Here is a 21,369-nt window from a genome sequence, read left to right as displayed (position 1 = left end):
AAGAACAAAATTTGGTTGGAAAAGTATGTGGTCATGAGGCTACTTGGCAACTGATAAAAAGGAATCGAAATAATGCTGCTATAGAGACAAGATTAAACAAGAAGAAATCACTAATCACCTAACTTAACATTTTGCATTAAACATCCAATCCAAAAAGCAATATATATATATATATATATATATATATAATATTTTTGGCAATCAACAGGCAAAAGAAAGACAAAAAACTACAGATATATTCAATAATATAAAAAGAGGAAAATGGTTATACACGGACGTGAAAAGGTTAAAAGTACAACCAATTTTGTAAATTACTTGAAGTGCTCACAAGTCAACATGCCTAAATTGTATGCTTGATTGCTTGTATATAAGTTTCCTATTTCTGTATCATATGTATCTAGTTCATCTCACCCTTCAGTTTTTCCCTATGAACATCTTCAACAAAATGGACAAAATCTGTCTTTTTTTTTTTTTTTTTTTTGAAGTGTGGACTAGCTGGCATGCATCTCAGCTAATTCCATGGAGTACCTGCTATCTCGGTCTCTATGTTAAACTCAGATCAGAATGGTCAACCACTGGCTAGTTTTATGATATGGTTTTTCCACCCGGTGATTTCACTTCCTTCTCGTCATCCCAGTCATCGTCCCAACTCTCGTTCCACCCTTCAGCGGAAATTTCTAACTTAGTGGAAGAATGAGGTTTGGGTTGTCCCAGTTCAAGTTCCTGATATGCAACACCATCAACATGTCGATCCTGTTTTCTTAACTTGCAGCAGACAATTATTCCTCCTATGAGAAGAGCAGTCGTACCTAGCAAGTACACCCCATATGTTGGGGTCACATACATGGTATACGATGGCATGTTAAAGTAGCCTTGCCATATTGAACGTCCAATATCAATAGTACATTTCCCAGTTCCAGCGTCTAGCGTAATTGACGAACTCACTCCAAGTTTGGATGGGATAATAATCTGGTTACAAAATGGGAAATCGAAAACAAGGATTCAGAGGCAGTACATTAGATTCAATTTAATGCTTTCGCCTAGTCATTTTGTAATCTTAGAATTTGTACAGGCTAAAGCCAGGCATTCAGAAAGGAATTCTTCTTTACCTGCTTGACACCATGTCTTGGTATCTGAATATTCTCAGAAGTTTTGTTTGCAGATGAAACATTGACCTTCAACATCAGAGTGTTCTCACCAGTGTTGTGAACGAAAAGAAATGATTCTTCATGTCCTACAAGCAAATAACATAAGCTTTATGGTCTAGCCAAATCCCAGATGTTATGACAAGAAAACGATCATTCAAGTATGACATAGTCTGATACAGATGAAATATACACCAAAGCAGAATGACATATATGGATTAATACAGAAAGAAGATTGTCAGCATATGAAAAGGCGTCACTGATAAAAAGACACTGTAAAGAATAAAGAAATGTCATGATAATCCAACACGTCCCTTGTTGCAAATTAAAACGATAACCAAATAATAAACGATCAACAGAAAACCATATATAGGAGAAATATTACGGGGGAAAAGGGTAAACAAAAGAAAAAAGCCAAAATAGTTTCACGAACAAAGGGAAGGACAGGTGGCAAAAAGAATACCAGAAACTTCTAAATACCAGAAACTTCTAAACAAGAGGACACCAGATCCAAAGCTTGAAATTAGAATGAAATCTGCATTACAAGTTTAAAATCCAGGAAAGTTTTGGATCGAAAGAAAACAGACTAGATTCTTTAAGAGTTTGGGAAGGCAAAAAATTTGGCCCCAAGTGCCAGTCTTGATAAGAAAGCTGAGGAAAGTGCCATGAATAGCTTGCTTTTCAAGGGCCCACAATTAGTCTCGACTATAAGAAGGCATCCAAAATGACACAATAACACAATTTTAGAAAGATCTCTGTAGTCAAGTTCTTTCCCGGACACCGCGCATAGCGGTAGCTTTAGTGCACTGGGCTGCCTTTTTTTTCCTATGTAGTCAAATTCATCTAAAATAAGATGTTACTTAAAGTTAATTGCAACTCTGACAAACATTCAAGCTACTCCTTAGAATCCTACCCTGCTCGCCTCTTTACAGGGGTGATTAAAGTGCAATGAAATGCCTTATAGTTGAATATGGTTCGTGAAGCATCTGGCTTACAAGTAATCTCCCATTCATGTTGTCGAGGAACTTTAACAGCTATAGCATGCCAGAAAGTTCCAAATATGCTTATCGAGCCCATATTCACATGAACTTGCTTGGAAAATTGCAGCATTTTGTTCATAACATTATAGATCCTAATAATTCATCCATTACAGATGAAGGAAAATGAGAATAAACGCCATAGTGAAGTGCTAAGTTCTAATTTTAGCACCAAATGTGGATAAACTAGTAAACTTGCAATTAGAAAGGCTACCATTAAACTCAAATTACACAACCACAAGGAACTATAATTGTATCGAGTAAAAGTGGAAATGCACAATTACCTTTCTGGGCAGGAAAAACGCAGGCAATCATACTAACATGATCATCCTGACACTTACTAGATGCTCCGGCACAAGTACCACTACCAAAAGATGCCGTTGGCTGAACTGCAGGGACTTGATTAGTACCTAAATTCGCGTTAGCTGCAGCAACGGAGCTTGGTGATGGAGCTACCTGAATAAACATATGTTCTTTAAAATTCCACAATCAACAAACAAAAGAGCATATAACAGAAACATGGGCAATGTTAGAACAAAAGGGCACCAAGCCGCAGCTTCGACTAACAATTTTATTTAGGAAAAAAGAAGAATCTGTTGAAGAGAACCAGATCAGGAGTGTAAGAGATAATAGCACTTGAATAGGATAGCTATTGTAGAATTTGTATGTAAACCAATGTATTATTCACACATATTGAAGAACTCTATGCTCATTGTAGAAGTTAAGATATTGTAAGAGTCTACTTAGGTCACAGTTTAGTGTATTGAACTTGTCTAAATACAGGTCATGTCTGCCTTTGAAACTCAATGAGAAAAGCCTCGATTGTTCCTAAAATATTCTGAGAATCTTGTGTTTTTCTACATGGTATCAGAGCTATCTAAAGCTACGCTGCCTCTACCAGAAACTAGATCAAACATGTCCTCAACAACATCCTCAACCCCCTTGTCCTTGTTTTTGTCACCTGCCTCGCTACACCATTTGATTGCCGCTTGTCCCATTAAGTTGAAGCCTTCAAATTATCTGATTTGGAGGACACAAATACTCCAACTAATTCAGGTGATGAAGGTATCCTATCTAATCAATGAGACCAAGCCAGAAACAGGCAGTACATCCACCGCCACTGATGGAACCGGGAGAGTTGTTGAGAAAACTGCCTGGGAGAAGGATGTGCTACTTAGGAGTTGGATATCTGCCGCAATAACAGAGGAAAGTATGTACCACATTGTGGAATGTTCAACTGCCAAAGGAATGTGGGAATGCTTGGAGGAAGCATACCTGTGAGCAACCAAAGATAAGGAGTTTCAACTTGAGCAACAGTTGTAGAACATCAAGCTGGGATCCAAAAAGCTTGATGAATATCTGAAGGAATTCAAAAGCATATATGATGGCCTCTCAGCCATACACATGCTTGTTGATGAGGACAACAAGGATATCAACTTTGCTAGAGGACTTGGTCCAAAACACAAGACCTTTAAAACTGTCATGTTTGGGAAAAGCACCATATCCTACCTTTAACTAATTTGTCAGTTCACTTAGAGGTTTGATACGAGAGAGGATGAGGAAGAAGTAGTCCAACAAGGCTATAACAACATGGCCCTTGCTGCTCAAAGAGGAAGAGTCGTGGGGTTACTCTCACAAAAGAGGAAACTCAAACTTTACCTCAAGAGGCCGGGGTTTCAGACCTCCTGAGCAAGGCAACAACAAAGCTGGTCAGTCTTCTCAAAATGCTGAGAAAGCAAACCAAGCTAAGGACAAGGAAAACTGCCAGATATGTGGCTGGAACAATCACACAGCCATGAAGTGTTTCTATAGGCGAGACTATTCCTAACAAACTGCTGAGGATCTGCCACAAGTATTCTCTGCAGATAATCTGCAGAACACGACAAGTGAGGATGAGACCCTGTATGTTGACTCTGGTGCAAACAGTCATATAACCCATTCAACAAGTAACTTGTCAAATCTTCAACCTTATATTGGCCCTGATAAGATAATAGTTGGAAATGGATCAAAATTTGACATCACACATACTGGCAATACAGTTAAGTCTGGACTAAAAATAGAGAAAGTTCTTGTTGTTCCTAAGATAAAGAATCTGTTATCAGTTAGTAAACTTGCTAAGGACAATTCTTGTGTACTTTTCTTTGATGAATCTGAATTTGCTGTAAGGACAAGAGCTCAGGGAGACTTCTGGCTAAGGGATTTAGGAAGGATGGCTTGTATGCATTGGAGGACAATAATTTTTATGCTCTATCTGCAACCAAGAAGTGGAAGAACTCAAACAAAACTTGGCGTGCTAGATTAGGCCATCTTAGTTTAAAGTCTTTGAAGATTCTTTGTAGTAATAAGTCTGTTGATGTTGATGTCAAGTACTGGAATAAAGTTCCTACTGTATGTGTTAGCTGCCAGTTAGGACAAGGATGTACGCTTCACTTTGAATTGAGAAATAAAATTGAAAAAGAGCCTTTGCTTAAAATTCATTGTGATCTTTAGGGTCCGGCACCTGTTGAGTCATCTCAACACATGAGATAAAAAGGGAAGCTCGGTGCACTAAAGCTACCGCTATGCGCGGTGTCCGGGGAAGGGCCTCACCACAAGGGTGTATTGCACGCACGCAACATTACCTTGCATTTCTGCCAGAGGCTGTTTCCAAGGCTTAAACCCGTGACCTCCTGGTCACATGGCAGCAACTTTACCAGTTACTTCAAGGCTCCCCTTCATCTCAACACATGAGATACTATGTAATATTTGTTGATGATTGTACAAGATAAACCTGGTTATATCCACTAAAGAGGAAATCTAAATTTTATGAAGTCTTTGTTAAGTTTCAAAAGATGGTTGAGAAACAATTCACAGAAACCGTTAGGATTTTCCAATGTGATGGAGGAGGTGAATTTAATAATATTGACTTTGTTAAGCATCTTGACAATTGTGGAATTGTTAGACATATCTCATGTCCTCACACAACTGAACAAAATGGGGTCACTGAAAGAAAGCACAGGCACATTAAGGAAACAGGGTTGACCTTACTATTTCATGCAAAGTTGCCAAATTTCTTTGGGTTGAAGCCTTCTTGACATCAACTTTCTTAATCAATAGAATGCCCTCATCAGTGTTGAAAATGAGAACTCCATTCTTTAAGCTATTTGGAGAACATTCCGACTATAACAGTCTTAAAATATTTGGATGAAAGCGTTTTCCTTATCTAAAAGGCAATACTAAATTTTCTTCAAAGACCTATCCATGTGTGTTCATTGGATACAATAGCCTTCATAAAGGTTATAGGTGCTATCACCCTTCTACCATAAGAGTGTTTGTCTCAAGAAATGTGATATTTGATGAACATACACTGCCTTATGTTCAACCAAATGAGCCATTAGTTGGTTCGACTGATTACACTCATCTTGCTACCTTTTCTGAGTTTTTTTCTAGGTTGCAAGGTGCCTCAAACTCAATTGAGCATCACTCTACTTCAGGGGAAGTGTTGTCAAGTGTTGCACTATCAATATGTTCCGAGGAAATGTTGAATACTACACCACCAATATCTACAGGGGAAGTGTTGTCAAGTAGTCTATTCCTATCAAAGATGATCACATTACTGCAGTTTACACTTCTAGTGCGCCTTGGTTCGCTGGATCAAGGGAGATTCAACAAATGCTCCTTGAGTGCATGACCCAGAGGCCATTCAACTTGAAGAAGATCCGTCACCGCATTTCAACACTAGTGACAATCAAGAGGAACTGACTCCGACGGCAGAAGTACCTGCCACTGAGACATCAAATGCGCAAACTCATCACACGATGATAAGGCTAAAATCAAAATCCATGCCACTGAGTCATATTTCTCTTACTGCAACCAAGAAATCCACAGTGCAGGAACCACAAACAGTGAGTGAAGCACTTAACTCTCCAAAGTGGTTTGCAGCTATGAAGGAGGAGATGGATGCACTTCACGTCTTCACCTAAACAATACTTGGACATTGGTGCCTGAGGCAACTGGCATGAACATAGTTGGCTCTAGATGGGTATTCAAAACCAAACTGAAGGCAGATGGATCCATAGAAAGGCACAAGGCAAGATTAGTTGCCAAGAGATACTCACAACTTAAAGGAGTAAACTTTGAAGAAACCTTCAGTCCAGTTGTGAAGCTCACTACTGTAAGAATAGTTCTTTCAGTTGTCGTTAGCCTTCACTGGTGTATCAGGCAACTAGATGTGAAGAATGCATTCTTGCATGGACTTTTCCAGGAGAAGGTGTATATGACTCAACCACCAGGTTTCAAGGATTCTAGATATCCTGGCAGGGTGTGTCGACTGAAGAAAGCATTGTATGGTTTTAAATAAGCTCCTAGAGCTTGGTTTAACAGGTTTAGCTTACATCTACTTCACCTTGGATTCAAGTGCAGCTACGCAGACTCGTCACTTTTTGTACTACACTGTAAAAGAGGAACAATTCTACTGCCCCTATATGTTTATGACATAATTACCACTGGAACTCATACTGCACTAATTTCAGAAATTGTTGGTGAGTTAGGAAAGAATTTTCTATGAAGGATCTTTGGCTCCTTGCATTTCTTTCTAGGAATTAAGGTCACTTACTTTACTGGAGGCATTCATCTAAATCAGAGTAAGTATACAACAGAACTACTCTCCAAAACTAGTATGGCCCTTGCTAAATCAGTAAGCACACCACTCCACTGGCACAAAAACATGGCTTGCAGGAAGCTGAAGGTGACCCAATCGATGCTTCATTATATAGAAGTATTGTTGGCAGTCTACAATACTTGAAACTAACAAGACCAGACATAACTCACGCAATAAATTTGGTAAGTCAATTCATGCAAAGTCCCAAAAATACACACTATCAAGCTTTCAAGAAGATACTTAGATATGTGAAGGGCACAACTCAGTTTGGTTTGAGGATCTTGTCTCACTTTCCATTTAGGCTATATGGTTTCTCTGATGCAGATTGGGAACAGGGATGTCATATGACTATAAGATCAACTACATGCTACAACATCTACCTTGGAGCAAATTGTGTATCTTGGACATCCAAGAAACAACATGCAGTGGCAAGGTCCAGTGTGGAAGCAGAATATAGGGCACTAGCCTCAACAGCAGCTGAAATGACATGGATAACATACATCCTCAGACACATTGGAGTACATCTAAAGGCTGCATCTACATTGTTCTATGATAACTTAGAGTGCACTATACATGACAGTCAATCCAGTCATGCATGCCAGAACAGAACGTGTTGAGATGGACTATCACTTTGTTAGGAAAAAGGTTGCCTGTCGACAGCTTGTCACAAGGTTTGATAGGTCAAAGGATTGGTTAGCTGACATCCACACAACAACAGCACTAACAAAGGAGATGTTTGCACAATTTAGAAGCAAGCTAGGAGTGGTTATTACACCTCCCACTAGCTTGAGGGGAAGTGTTGAAGAGATTGAACCAGATCGGGAGTGTAAGAGATAATAGCACTTGAATATGATAGCTATTGTAAAGTTTGTATTTAAACCAATGTATTAGTCATACATATTGTAGAACTCATGCTCATTGTCAAATTTAAGATATTATAGCACTTGAATATGATAGCTATTGCATGTCCACCTTTGAAACTCAATGATAAAAGCCTCAATTGTTCCTAAAATATTCAGTCAATCTTGTGTTTTTCTACATAATCAATAAAAACCCCTCCATCCAACTGATTAAACTAAAATTAGCCAGATGTATAATATATGTATATTTGCTAGACACTGTTTGTGTGAAGATCCCAAGAATTAAAAAGAAAATTAACGTAAATAGTCATCCAGACAACTGATTAAGCTAAAAATAACCGGTGGATGTTTAATATGCAAAAAAAAAAAAGGTATCATATAGCGTGATGTGTGTATAAAAACCTGATTATCTAAAGGGCGTGCATTAGATTGTTCCAAGGAAATCAAGATCAACATAATCAGCAACACAACCAATCTCCAAAACATCATTTTTACTCCACACTGTAATAGTACTTCACTGTATTCAAAACCCCTTAACTTCTTTGGATATGGGTTTCCAGAAAGAGCAAAAATGATAATAAATAAATTTGGAAAAACGAAGAAAAAGAACAAAGATATTTGGAAGATTAGAAGAGAAAGAGGTAAAACCCCAAAAAGGGGTTGACGTAGAAAAAGAGAGTAAACAAATGACCGCGTCAACGACGACAACCAGAAACAATAAATTATTCTTCGGAAAAGAAATTTTTGGGACGGTAAGCACCCGATAACATAAATCTATACGTTGGAATTTTATGAGTTCAATCAAAGAGAAAAAAGGACAAAAGCTATGAGAATATTTACTGTATCATATTCATTTTGAAAACTTATTTGATTTTTTTAATTTATTTTTTAACATTAAGATATAAAAAAATAAAAAGTGGAATAAAATTGTGGGATCCGGGGTCTGTTTAATATTTTTAAAAGTCAGAGATAAAATATAATTTTGTAAAAATAAAATAAGGTTTTCTTTATATTTATTAAATAAATAAATATTGTCCTTTTTAAAACTCATTTAATAAATCCAACAACTTTTTTCTCTCCTCAAATATTTTTTCTTCTCGTTTTTTCTTGAAACCACAAAGAAATTCAAATGTATTTCTTCAGTTTTCCTTCCAAAGTTGAAATCTTTTATCTTTTTTTTGTTCCAATAAGTTTAATCTTCTTTTCCAAACAGTTTTAGATTCATTTTATTATTATTTTTTTATGTGTTTTTGTATAGTGATTTTTGGATTTTTATGAAAATTGCATCATTCTTGATTAAATTAGTCGAAATCTGAGAGTTTCTAGTTCATTCTTAATTCCACATATTTAGTTATGTTTATGTTAGATAATGGCTAGAAAAATTTTAATTTTTTATATTTATATTGGCTATCGATTTTAAATTTTTTCACTAAACTAGATCAATTTTAAAGGTGTTCTTGTTGCTGTCAATTGCATTGTTGATTTCTGAAATAGTTGCTACTCAATTTGCATGTTTGATTTGAGGTATTTTTCTGTTTATGTTAATAGACCAGTGATCGATAGATTGACCACAATAAATTTATTTTTACTTGTAAATCATGAATGGATAATGTCCATAGAGCAAGTAAAGGGGATGGTTCGACTGCTTCAAGCAGTAGGAAGCGAAATGCCGAAGAAGTTTTCAAAACTTTATCGAGGAAAAAAATTATAATTGAAGAATTCGAGTCAAAAAGTGAATTAAAAATCATTGTCGAGATTGAGAAATATGAGGAATAGTGCACATGAGAGTGATGATGTTAAGGACAGTGAAGGGGAAAGCAAAGAAGAAAGTGAAAGTGATAGCAGTGAAGATCAGAACATGAGAGATAGTGAATACAGGGATGATGATGATCCCTTGTCCTTACCAATTTGTGCAAGAGATATTTCCATTGAGTTGCACGACCTAACTACGGGGATGGATGAGTTAGGTTTTTTTCCAACGAAGATTTCTGTAAGAGCAAGGATGGCGATTTATCGGGAGTTTAGAAAGATTTTAGTTGAACAAAAATCCAATGTTGATTTTAAGCAAACCTGTTTTGGACGTTTGAGACATTTGTCGGAACATTTTAAATTCAATGAACAGATGGTTCATTATATATTGTTGCTACCTATCAAAAATAATAAAAAATTACATAAATTTTGATTATGTGTGAACGATTGTCGGCTTGTTTGACTTAAACAAATTTGTTTTAATTATGGGGTAGAATTGTTCAGGATACCCCCATGATTAAAAAATGAACAAAGTCCTTCAAAATGATAAAAGTTTTATTTTAAGATGACGAAGAGCAAGAATATAAATGTTGCAAGATTGATTAGCTTGATCAAAGGTAATAGGTTGAGTAAGTAACAAAAGTTGAAGTTCTCTTTAGTTTGGTTCGTGCACTTGATACTTGTAACACCCCGACTTAGGATAAAGAGTCCCACATCAATAAAATACAAGATGCATGCTGGGTATGTAAGTAAGCAAATCTTACTCCCTAGTAACACATTTTAAAGTTGTGCGGGCCTGGATTCAAAGTGGATAATATCACTAGTGGGTTGAGCCGTTACAAGGGTCTCTCGGGCTTTGATGATTTGGGATGCCCGTCGCTGCCAGGGCCCCAACTCAGGTCATGAAAAGAATAGTATTAGAGATGGTCGTGACAAGAATGGTATCAAATTCGCTCCTATGTCAGCACTATCAATGTGGGCCAGAGTTCAAACTGAATTTAGGCAAATCCCGGTAAGGCGAGACAAACCTCAATCATGAGTCTAGATAAATTCCATTCGCTGGGGCAAATCTCAGCGAGGATACTGAGTCTATAAGGGGGGATACTAAGTCCGTTGAGTCCATAAGGAGGGACACTGAGTCCATAAGGGGGGTTGTATGTAACACCTCAACTTAGGATAAAGAGTCCCACATCGGCAAAACACAAGAGGGATGCTGGGTATGTAAGTAAGCAAGTCTTACTTTCTAGTGATGTATTTTAAAGTCGAATGGGCTTGGCCCAAAGAGGACAATATCATAAGTAGATTGGGTCGTTACAAGAGTCTCTCGGGCCTTGACAGTTCAGGATGTCCGTTGCGGCGAGGGCCCCGGCTTAAGTTGTGACAATACTGATGGCAAAGGACTCATCAAAGAAGGTGGATTCAAACCACATCAAGATGGCAGTTGATTTAGATTTCTTCGAGAGTTATCCATGGGGAAAAGAGTAGTTTGGGATAACGTTGAGCTATTTGAAAAAGAAGATTGATTTGAGTAAGCAGAAAGAAGCATGTGTCAAGAAGAATAATGCATCATATGCTTTATACGATTTTTCCTTGACATTTCTGGCACTTATTATCTACCATCTTATCGATTTATTACAGACTCTTACCTATTTATTCAGTGATACATAGACCCTACAGATCTATTTATACTTCTATTGATTGCAGGTGTGGATATATGAGACTTTTTATTATCTTGAAAAGTATATCAGAAAGTCAATGGATTCTCTTTTGTCCATTCTCCGTCTACTTATATGGCACACATCGAAGAGCGACAACTTAATGAAAGATGGCACATTTAAGTATAGAGGGAACAATACAAAGGTAAGATTTTACTTATTATTATATAATAATATTTTAAATTAATGAATATCGTGTGATTTATATTTTTTTATAGCACTCATACCTTATTCCTACTATCCGTGAGATGAAGCAGACCTACATGAAATATTTAAACCATACACGGACGAAGTTAAGGACACATTCATCGATGTCTTAAAAGCGGAGTTAAAATACATGACTGTCCTCACTTCATAATTAGAGGTCGTAGATAAAGATGAAAATTTAGATGGTCACAATCATGTTCCAAGTCCAACACATGTTTATGATTATGCTGATTCTAGTGGACGAAATTGTATTGAGCACTTCTAATGATGGAGATTTGCGTGAACGTGTTGCTTTTCTTATGAAACTATGTTGGATATTGCTTCTTATGTTAGAGCTGAGATGTAAGACCCCGTAAAATTGTAAGCTTAACTCAGTCCTTTAGAGTTTGAAAAGAGGTCTCAGACTTAAAAATTTCAGCTAAGTGTTTATACTTAGAAGTATTTTTGCCTTAGTAAGTTGGCGATCCTATTTCACGACCCTTATGACCTTAAAGTATCGATTTTTAGGTTTATTCATGATCAGGAATGTCAGTAGGTTACTTCGAGTGAGTTTCGGATTGTTCGGACCTTGTTTGAATCAAGTTTAGGTGACCAAAATAGTGGGTCGATGCGATCTCAACGCGTCGCGTCGCCCATCACATCGACAGTTAATTTTCCCCCAGTTTTCAGTGCAATTCCAGTGAACTAACACGAACTCGACGTGGCGCATTGGTCATCGCGTTGATGCCATCGACACGGCGCGTCGAGCTGTGCGTCACTGGGAACGCTTTTAGTCATTAAAAGCCCGTGTCCAGAGGGATATTTGGGTTATTTTCTCACCCTTAATCAACCCCTAAGACACAAAATTCAGCCCTCATTAAGCAAAATACACTCACTTTCTCTCAAATTCTCTCAAGAACAAACATTAATCCATCAAAGTCAAGATCAAGATTTAAGAAATTCACCATCAATCTTCAGGAATTCAAGCACCAAGGTATGTTAGGTGTTCATCCAAGGGTTTCCTTCCACCCTTGGAGTTCAAGAACCTCTTTTAAAACTTCAAGTTTATTGAATTCATGAATTTCATGTTGGGCTTGAATGTATTCATGATTATGATGATAATTGGGTTTCTAATTCATGATTTATTACAAGATTCATATAAATTTATTTGACATGTGTGTAGTATTTTATGAATTCATGTTAAAGCCCTTGAATTTGTAAGTTGGGATTGGAAATCGTGATGCCTACATGTTGATTAGTATTATGTGCATAGATTATGTTCCCCAAGTGTTTGATAAATTGCTCATGTGGATTGAATGGGAAAATCATGACATGCTAGCATATGTACAAGCTTATATCCTACAAGTGTTTGATAAAATGTCTCTATGAATGAGTTATGAACATTATAATGCTTTTCACGATCATGCTATGCTTTACAGTTTATGCTTTCGAGTCCTAGGGGTATTTAATACCCGACAATCTAGCTGTTTACCTAGATTTATAGTAGTTTCAGAATAGTCTCAGTAATATCACGTTCAGTAGTACTCAGACAGTTATAGAACTTAACATATTCAGTCAATTACAGAACTCAGCATATTTAGTCAGTTAATAGAACTCAGTGTACTCAGTCAGTTAATAGAACTCAGTGAACTCAGTTTAGTTCAGATAGACATCATAATCAGTAACAGTTCAGTCAAGCCTAGTACAAACTAGAAATCAGTTCAGTGTCTATTCAGTTAGGAGTAGAAGTCAGCACCGAGTAAACCTAGGGATGGAGGTATTCCTGCCAGTAAAGGGTTTGACCCTTAGTAGCAATCCCTGCGTTACGGAACTATGTATCCAACGTAGGTTGAGATATCGTCTTGCCAGTCTAGGATTGATACATCTCATACGAGTTTTTCTTCCAGCGAAGGTTGACGAAAGAGCTTCATGTCAGAGAGGGTTAAAGAGCTTTATGTCAGAGAGGGTTAACTCATAGCCATTGTTAGTATACCTGTGCAAGGTGCTAATACCCTTCCAATTGGGGTCACAGGTTGGACCCCAACTCAGTTTATAATCGGGGTATGTCGGTTAGATGAACACTCCCACAGTTTCAATTTTAGAACACTCCCACAGTTTCACTTTCAAAGATGAACACTTCCACAGTTTCAATTTTAGAACACTCCCACAGTTTCAGTTTCAAACTCAGTATAAACCTCAGTTCAGTTTCAGAATCAGGACTGTCAGACACAGTCACCTAGCTCAGTATAGAACTCAGTTCAGTTCTACAGAATTAGGACTGTCAGAAATAGTCATTCAGTATACAGTAACTCAGTATCAGTAAACTCAGATACCAATCATTCAGTTATCGGAATTCAGTACCCAATATTAACATAAATCTTAGTTACAACATGTCTAATTATGAGCATATCATTGCATATTCAGTATTTATAATAGTGTCATATATACATATATTCTCAGTCAGTTATATTCATGTTACTCAGTCAGTTATTGTTCGTGCATATGAACCCATGCATACCAGCCTACACCACTTAGCATACCAATACATTCAAAGTACTGACGCATACCTTTCTTTTGTGCTATGATGTCTTATATCATAGGTTCAGACGTACGGGCTCCTGACCATACCTAGCAACCCAGATTATCAGAAGCAGATTTAGTGGTGAGTCCTCACAGTTTGAGGACAGAGTTGTTATTTCAGTATTTTCAGTATATCATCAGTAGTCGGATTAGTTGGGGACTTACCCATCAACTCCATTTTCAGATATTTCAGTTAGAGGCTTTTTAGACTAGATTATTTCAGACAGTTATTTAGTTTTCAGATATGATTGTCAGATGTTCGATATTCAGTATTTACGTATCAGTATATGATTCAGTTTTGAACCTTATGGCAAATTTTTACCTAATTTTTGCATTATACAGTATTATTATTCAGTGATTGCAATAGGTACTAGTCATGGGTTAGCTTATGGTCCTTCGGTATTATGAGCACCGTGGAGTGTTTGGGATACAGACTCGGGGCGTTACATGAGAGGTTGAGGATAATTGAAAAGAACAAGATGAAGTAACAAGATCAAGATAAACTAATTTATTTTTTGTTCTTCTGAATTAATTTATTTGCATAATTTTGTATTCCTTTCAAAACAATGCAGTACGTGTTAACAGTCTCCCTTATATCCAACATCAATTAAATCTCAAAAAACTCATAGTCATAATAATTGACATTGCAGCAACAGATGAAAAAATAAAAGAAAAGAAGAAAGAAAAAGAAACATAAGAGGGGAAGGTAACAGATGAAGAACATAAGAAATAAAAAAAAAAAGACGAAGAGATGACAACTGATGATGAAGAAGAAAAGGATGAGAAATAAAAAAAGATGGTGAGAAGAAATCATCATCATCAGAAGAAAGGAAAAGACAGTTGATGAAGAAGAAGTAAATGAACAAGAGGAGGAGAAATAGAATACATAGAAGAAATTAGAAGAAGTAGAAGTAGAAGTAGGAGTAGAGGAAGATGAGGAGAAAGAAAATAAGAAGAAAGAAGTACAAGAAAAGGAGAAGAAAGATGAAAACAAAGTGCATCTGATGCACATTGTTAAAGAACTCAATGATAAGAAAGGTGTCAGCCAAAACAATTGATAACATGTACTTTGGTAGCTTGAAACAAATAATATTTTTAATGATTTGTTGTTTTTAATGATTTAATTTTTTATGGATGATTGGATAACATATATTTGGCAATTCAATGATGACAAACAAGTTTGCTCTATATTGTGTCAATCTTTACAAATGGAATTATATTTAGTTATTTCATTGTCTTATAGATAATGTTGGTATTATTATGCATTTTAATATTAAAATTAAAATCTTAATTTGCATGATATTTTAAGGACATAAAGTGAAGAAAGTGGTGTTATTATATTTTGATAACTCGTATAACTTCTTACACTTTATTTGTCCATTATCTACCATATTATTTTTTGTAACTCATATGACCATTAGTTTCTTGTAACTCCATGGTCATTAGTTGTATCTAACATATGTAACATCAAGACTATTTATCTACCCACATTACTATCCCTCATTCATCCTATTCATTACATGGAAGAATTCCTCACTTATAAATAGAGGTGTTTCTTTCTTTGTTGTGTAATAAGGAAAAAATAATAAGGTTGAAAACTATATTAGTGAAAGAGAGAGTTGAGACAAAGAAAATATTCTCTGTCTCCAACTATATTCACTATACAAAAGAGAAAAATATAGTAGTGAAAGAGAGAGTTGAGACAAAGAAAGTATTCTAAATCTCCAACAATATTCACTATACAAAAGAGGATAACCATATAAGTGCAAGAGAGAGTTGAGACAAAAAAAATATTCTAAGTCTACAACCATATTCACTATACAAAGAGAGTTTTTATATGTTGAAGGAAGGTGTTCTTATGGTGGAGCTATGAACTCTTCAACTAATTCGGAGTTGCTTGAGTTGTACATCATTGATGGATTATTGGATCCAGGAGGGGACAAGTCAAGAAATATATTGCTGGATTGATATAGAATATGTTGTAGTGGGCTTGAATCTCCTTAAAGAGAGCGAAATATCTGTGCCTCGGCTAAGAAGAAGATCATTTTATTTTTTATTTTTTATTTATTTTAATTATTTAAACTGTAATTTATTATAATTATGGTATATTAAATCAACAGATAATATAGTTGATAGCATTGTGTTACCAATTCAATTCTTGTGATAGTTTATAGACGTCGATGGTAAATATTATAGAAGTCATTTTCTATTTTTTATTGACTGCACCAGCGATTGATTTAAAAATTATATATTTATTTATCCAGTCCCCTTACATCTCTATTACAATGATGACAAATAAATTTGCTCTTTATTGTGGCAATCTTTACTGATGGAATTGTGTTTAATTATTTCATTGTTTAATAGATAATACAGTTGATGACTTTTATTATAAAAGACCTACTTAATTCATAATCTATAATATATTAAAAGTGTGAAAACTCTTAAAAAATGTTTTGAACTTTTTACCCTTCATTAAAAGTCTCTGCTTTAGACAAAATCATCTTTTTACTATTTTTCTTTAATTATTATGTTATTAAATTACCTACAAATATATGAAAAGAACATAAAATAAATATATGAAAAGAAATAAAAATATATGAATCTTAAATATACCATAATTGGACTTCTAAAATAAATACACCATTCTATCTTATATTTATATGAAGAGATACGACTGACGCCATCATTTAGAGCATAGACGTAAAATGAAAGCACGTGAAGTTCATAAACGACATCTTACTTGATCCTTTCTCCATTGAAAGTGGGTTAGGGTGATTTATTCTAAAGTTATTCGCATAAAAATTATATTGGTGCATATTAACATAAACATACGTGAATATTTTTTTGAAGTTTTAAGTATCAATGGAGTTGTGTATCTTTTTGGTTGAGTTTACACTTTTACTTGATCTATGAATTAGGTAGGTGATTTAATTATATTTTTATTATGTTTTGGTTATGAAATAAGATACACGAGTATGGTATAAGAGTTCTTTTAACAAGAATTATTTCTCAACATAATTTTCTGTCTTTGATGATTTTCATCTTCTCTTGCAGTAAAGAAGACTTTGAAGAATGCGAGGGTGAAGGGACGAGACTTAGATTGTATGCTAGAATTATGCGATTAGATTTGTTCATGATAGGTAAATATAATATCAAATTCTTTATTTATTTATGTTTTATTATAAAATCAATTCTTTTATATCATGATGTTTGATTTTTATATTTTTCTTACAATATTCCTGCTTTGATAACGTTCACTTTTAGTCAAGAGTATATCAAAAATAATATCTCTATCGCACATGATAGGGATGAGATCTGGGTGCACATCCACTCTCAACATCTTTAATGTTGACATCTTAGGTTTATAAGGGAAGTTAAAAATAATTTTTAATTCAAAAATTATTAATGATGGTGTTGAATTGTCAAAAGGGTTGACATCTTCAGCCCAAGAGTTTATTAGAGAAACCAAAAACAACTATTAATTCAGGAATTGTTGATGATGATGTTGAATTCTCAAAAGGAAAAATGTGTTGGGGGAAAATACGTATGCCACGAGAAATTACCCATGATAATTGGGTTAGCGCATCATATCGTTCAGAGGCTTTGACGTCCCATGATACTTATACCTCGATGAGGTTGTTACACTCACTTTTTCTTTCGAAACTTCTCTTTTTTCTTCTATTTTAACATCTAATAAGTTTGTCTTAAAAATAAAACTCTTTTTCTTTCTTTGCTTTGTTTACATTGGTTTCTTGCATTCAATTTGTGAGATTATAACTTTGTTCATCTATATTCAGCATTTGATTTAAGTGAAATAGTTGAAAAAAGTTAAAGATGGGAGCTTTATTCACTTCTCATGAGTGTGCTGAATGGTTAACACTTTATGGGTTTTGTTTGTACTTTTATTTAGTTATCCTTGGTGGCTGAGTTAAGTTTTTCACTTTGGAAGGAAGTCAAAGATGGTAAGTTTATTCACTTCTCATGGGTGCTACTCAATTTTTTTTATTTTTTTTTAATAATTATTGGTCAAACAAGCTTTTTCTTACAAACAAATCTTCTCTTTTTTTTTTTTAAAAAAAAATGAATATACTATTGGAAACAAATATTTCAAAAATAAATTAATTTTAAAAATTTTAAAAAATGATTTGAACTTTTTGCTCTTCATTAAAACACTCCGCAGTAGATAATATTATTTATTATTGTCTCAATTAAATTTCTAGCTATTTATAATATTTAAATTATGAAATATAAAATATATGGTAAGAGGAAAAATATATTTCTAAAATTATGGAATTTTAAAATATATGCTAAGAGAAAAATTCGAGAAAAATGAATTGGGTAGGAAGTTTGTTGTGTTAGTTTTTCTGTAACAAGTTGCAATATGATTTTTAGTCCTATGCAACAACTAACAAGAAAAAAGAATTTTACTAGAATTAGAAAAGCACATCTATTTATAAAAGAATTTCATCCATGAAAAGAGAAAAAACAACAATTTAATGTTAGAGTAGTAAGCAAAATTTATGTCTTTTTATTATTTATTGTTTATTTAGTTTTAAGATTTACTTTTGAATTAGAATTTTTTTTACATAATTATGTTATTACCAGTGCCTTTTCTTCATTTAGATTATGATATCTTTTAGGTTTAGGAGTTATGACTACTTTATATAGTATACTTTATTATTAGTGATTATGTAATATTTTCTTTATTCGAATTTTGGTATTACCTTAATTAGGTTTAGGACTATTTTATTGGTATGGCATAGGTTGCCATATAAATGATTTTCACAATACTTTAATATTTAGAAGAATAGATTATGTAGTACTTTTTGGTCATTAACTTTTTATTTTTTTCAAGTTTCGGAGTCTTTTGTTATAGGGTTTGCTTTGAGTTTTTATCATAATTATAGTTATTTTTGTTGGTGGAAAAAAATTTTACTTGATGAAAAAAATCTCTTCTATATTTGGTGAATATGAATATCAATGCAACATTGCGTGCATGACTTTTATCTAGCGTATCATCTATTCTTGAAGACACCGATCAATGTTGCCAACAAAAACTGTCTTTGTTTCATTGATGGTACGTTATCAAGTTATTTACACATATATTGATGACTTACATTGGGTGCTTGGTATCATTCAATTAACTAAATTAAATTCTGCATATTCTTTACAACTTGACCATGATGCTTGTGGAAACGTTGATTACATGTGTTCCTTATTGTGGAGAGTGAGAGAATTGAAGAGTGGACACTACCACAAGGTTGTTGGGATCACATATCACGTAGGACGATGTCTTTCACAAGAGTACATGGTAAGGACATTGCCAGTAGCAAATCTAGAAATTTCGTTTAGGATGTTCAACATTTAATATATATCTATAATCTATATCTATATTATATTAAAATTGTGAACATCCTTAGAAAAGTGATTTGAATTTTTTGCCCTTCATTAAAAGATTGTCCTTTAGGCAAAACTGTCTTTTCACTATTTTCTTTAATTTATTCTTTAATTATTTTTATTATATTAACTATACTCTTAAAATACATGGGACTCCTAAAATATATGGAAAGAAAATTAATTAATATTTTTCTTTGATGAATTAAAAAATACTTCTAAAATAGAATCTTATTAAGGAAATACTTCTATAAATATTGAGATGCACGTTAAATTGTTTATGCTAAAATCTTTAAAAGGAATTAAATTAACGTGAAAAGGATAAAAAAAACATTTAAGAATCAAAATTTTATTTTTTTGTAAAAAAGTACTCACGGTAAAAAAAAAAAAAAAAAAGCCCTACCACTTTTTAAGGTAAGAATTTTAGGAAGCAAATATATTTTCTTTCAAAAAAATAATGCATGGAAAGAAAAAAAATTATTGGATTCAAGCAAAAAATGATAATATTTAACACTTCTATATCAATTAGAATTTTACCTTATATAAAAAAGAATATCAACAATTTTATTTAAATAGTATTTTTGATAAGTTTTACTAGAAACATACATGTGATTCTTCTACTTCTATATTTTCTTTTTGTTTTGATTTTGATTGATGATTAATTAGATTTTTCTTCTTGCATTCATTAGGGTTTTCTAGCCTTCTATTGCATGGAAAAACAATATTTACAACTTAATAAAACAAAGGACGTATGTTTCAATGATTCGGTTAATGTCTAGATTGGTGGATGCTTAACTTTTTAACCCTCAACTTCTTTATTATTTTTGTCAATATAATAGAATTCAACATGTGTGTATATATATATCTTCTTTGTTTTCATTTAAGTCATTCTTTAGGATCAAAATTTCTCTCAGATAAGAATTATATTCATCAAAATCAAAACTTTGTGATTACTATTGTATTATTTTGTTGTTGTTTACAGGTCGTAAATGAATGCCGGTTAGCTTTGAGGAATTTCTTATGTAAATGTTAGGTTTAATTGTATTGTCTTTATATCTCTATTAGTTTATTATTTTGTGGTAGTTTACAGGTTATAAATGAATGTCGATCGGTTTGGAGGAATTTTTGTGTATAAAATTTAAGTTTAATTGTATTATTTTGATATCTATTTTAATATATTATTTTTTTTTATAGTTTACAGGTGCTAGATAAATGTTGGTCAGCTTTGAAGAATTTTTTTAGGTAAAGGTTAGGTTTGTATTGTTTTGATATCTTTGCTTTGAGATTTTTTAGTGTGCAAAGGTTAGGTTTAATTGTATTATTTTGATATATCTATTATCATATTATTTTATTAGAGTTTACGGGTATTAAATAACGGTTGGACGGCCTTGAGAAAATTTTTGTGTAAAGGTTAGATTTAATTGTATTGTTTTATTCTCTATCTTCGTATTGGTTTGTTGCAGTTTACAGGTGGTAGATTTTTTGATAAATGTTAGGTTTAATTAAATAATTTTTTCATCTTTACATATTCAAAAGATGTTGAATTTAATTATTGTATTCGTCTTTATAATTTAAACAAATATCTTATTTAGTGTAATGTTTGAACTCATTAAAGTGAGGTACACTCGCGAGGCGCGTACAACTAAACTATATATATATATATATATATATATATATACATATTTCTTTTCTTGGTTTCGTCGCCTCATGTAATTACTAAAAAACCCACCTACTTTCACTTAATTACATACCATGCCCCAATATATAATGATTCTATTGTTTCATCATAATAGTTTAAATATTTAATACATTCTATTAATTTATATTAATTACCTACAACTACATATTGGAAGTATTTTTTTATTTATTTAATTGGCTATCATGTTCAAAACTAATTTGCTACCATAAATCACAATAATTAATAGCTTAAAATATTTAAAAGACAAACAAAAATTTTATTAACTCTCATTATTTTAGCAATGCCACATAAATTGAGACAAAAGAAAAAGCACTGCAAATCATAATAATTAACAATTTAAAATATTTAAAAGATATATAAAAATT

General features: G+C 33.6%; 1 protein-coding gene across 1 annotated transcript; it reads right to left on the bottom strand.

The window, feature by feature from the left end:
* Positions 1 to 442: 442 nt before the first annotated feature.
* LOC107871147 lies at positions 443 to 8,524 on the bottom strand. The gene is made up of 4 exons (XM_016717961.2): positions 8,084 to 8,524; positions 2,467 to 2,638; positions 1,110 to 1,234; positions 443 to 969 (listed from the first exon to the last, which is right to left on the bottom strand). Exons 1-4 carry the CDS (start codon positions 8,168 to 8,170, stop codon positions 586 to 588), a joined length of 768 nt encoding a protein of 255 aa, XP_016573447.1. The 5' UTR covers positions 8,171 to 8,524; the 3' UTR covers positions 443 to 585.
* Positions 8,525 to 21,369: the final 12,845 nt, after the last annotated feature.

This window comes from Capsicum annuum, chromosome 5 (genome assembly GCF_002878395.1).
Source record: "Capsicum annuum cultivar UCD-10X-F1 chromosome 5, UCD10Xv1.1, whole genome shotgun sequence".
Taxonomy (NCBI): domain Eukaryota; kingdom Viridiplantae; phylum Streptophyta; class Magnoliopsida; order Solanales; family Solanaceae; genus Capsicum; species Capsicum annuum.
Note: the sequence above shows the minus strand (reverse complement) of the source record. Positions and strands in the feature narration are given on the sequence as shown.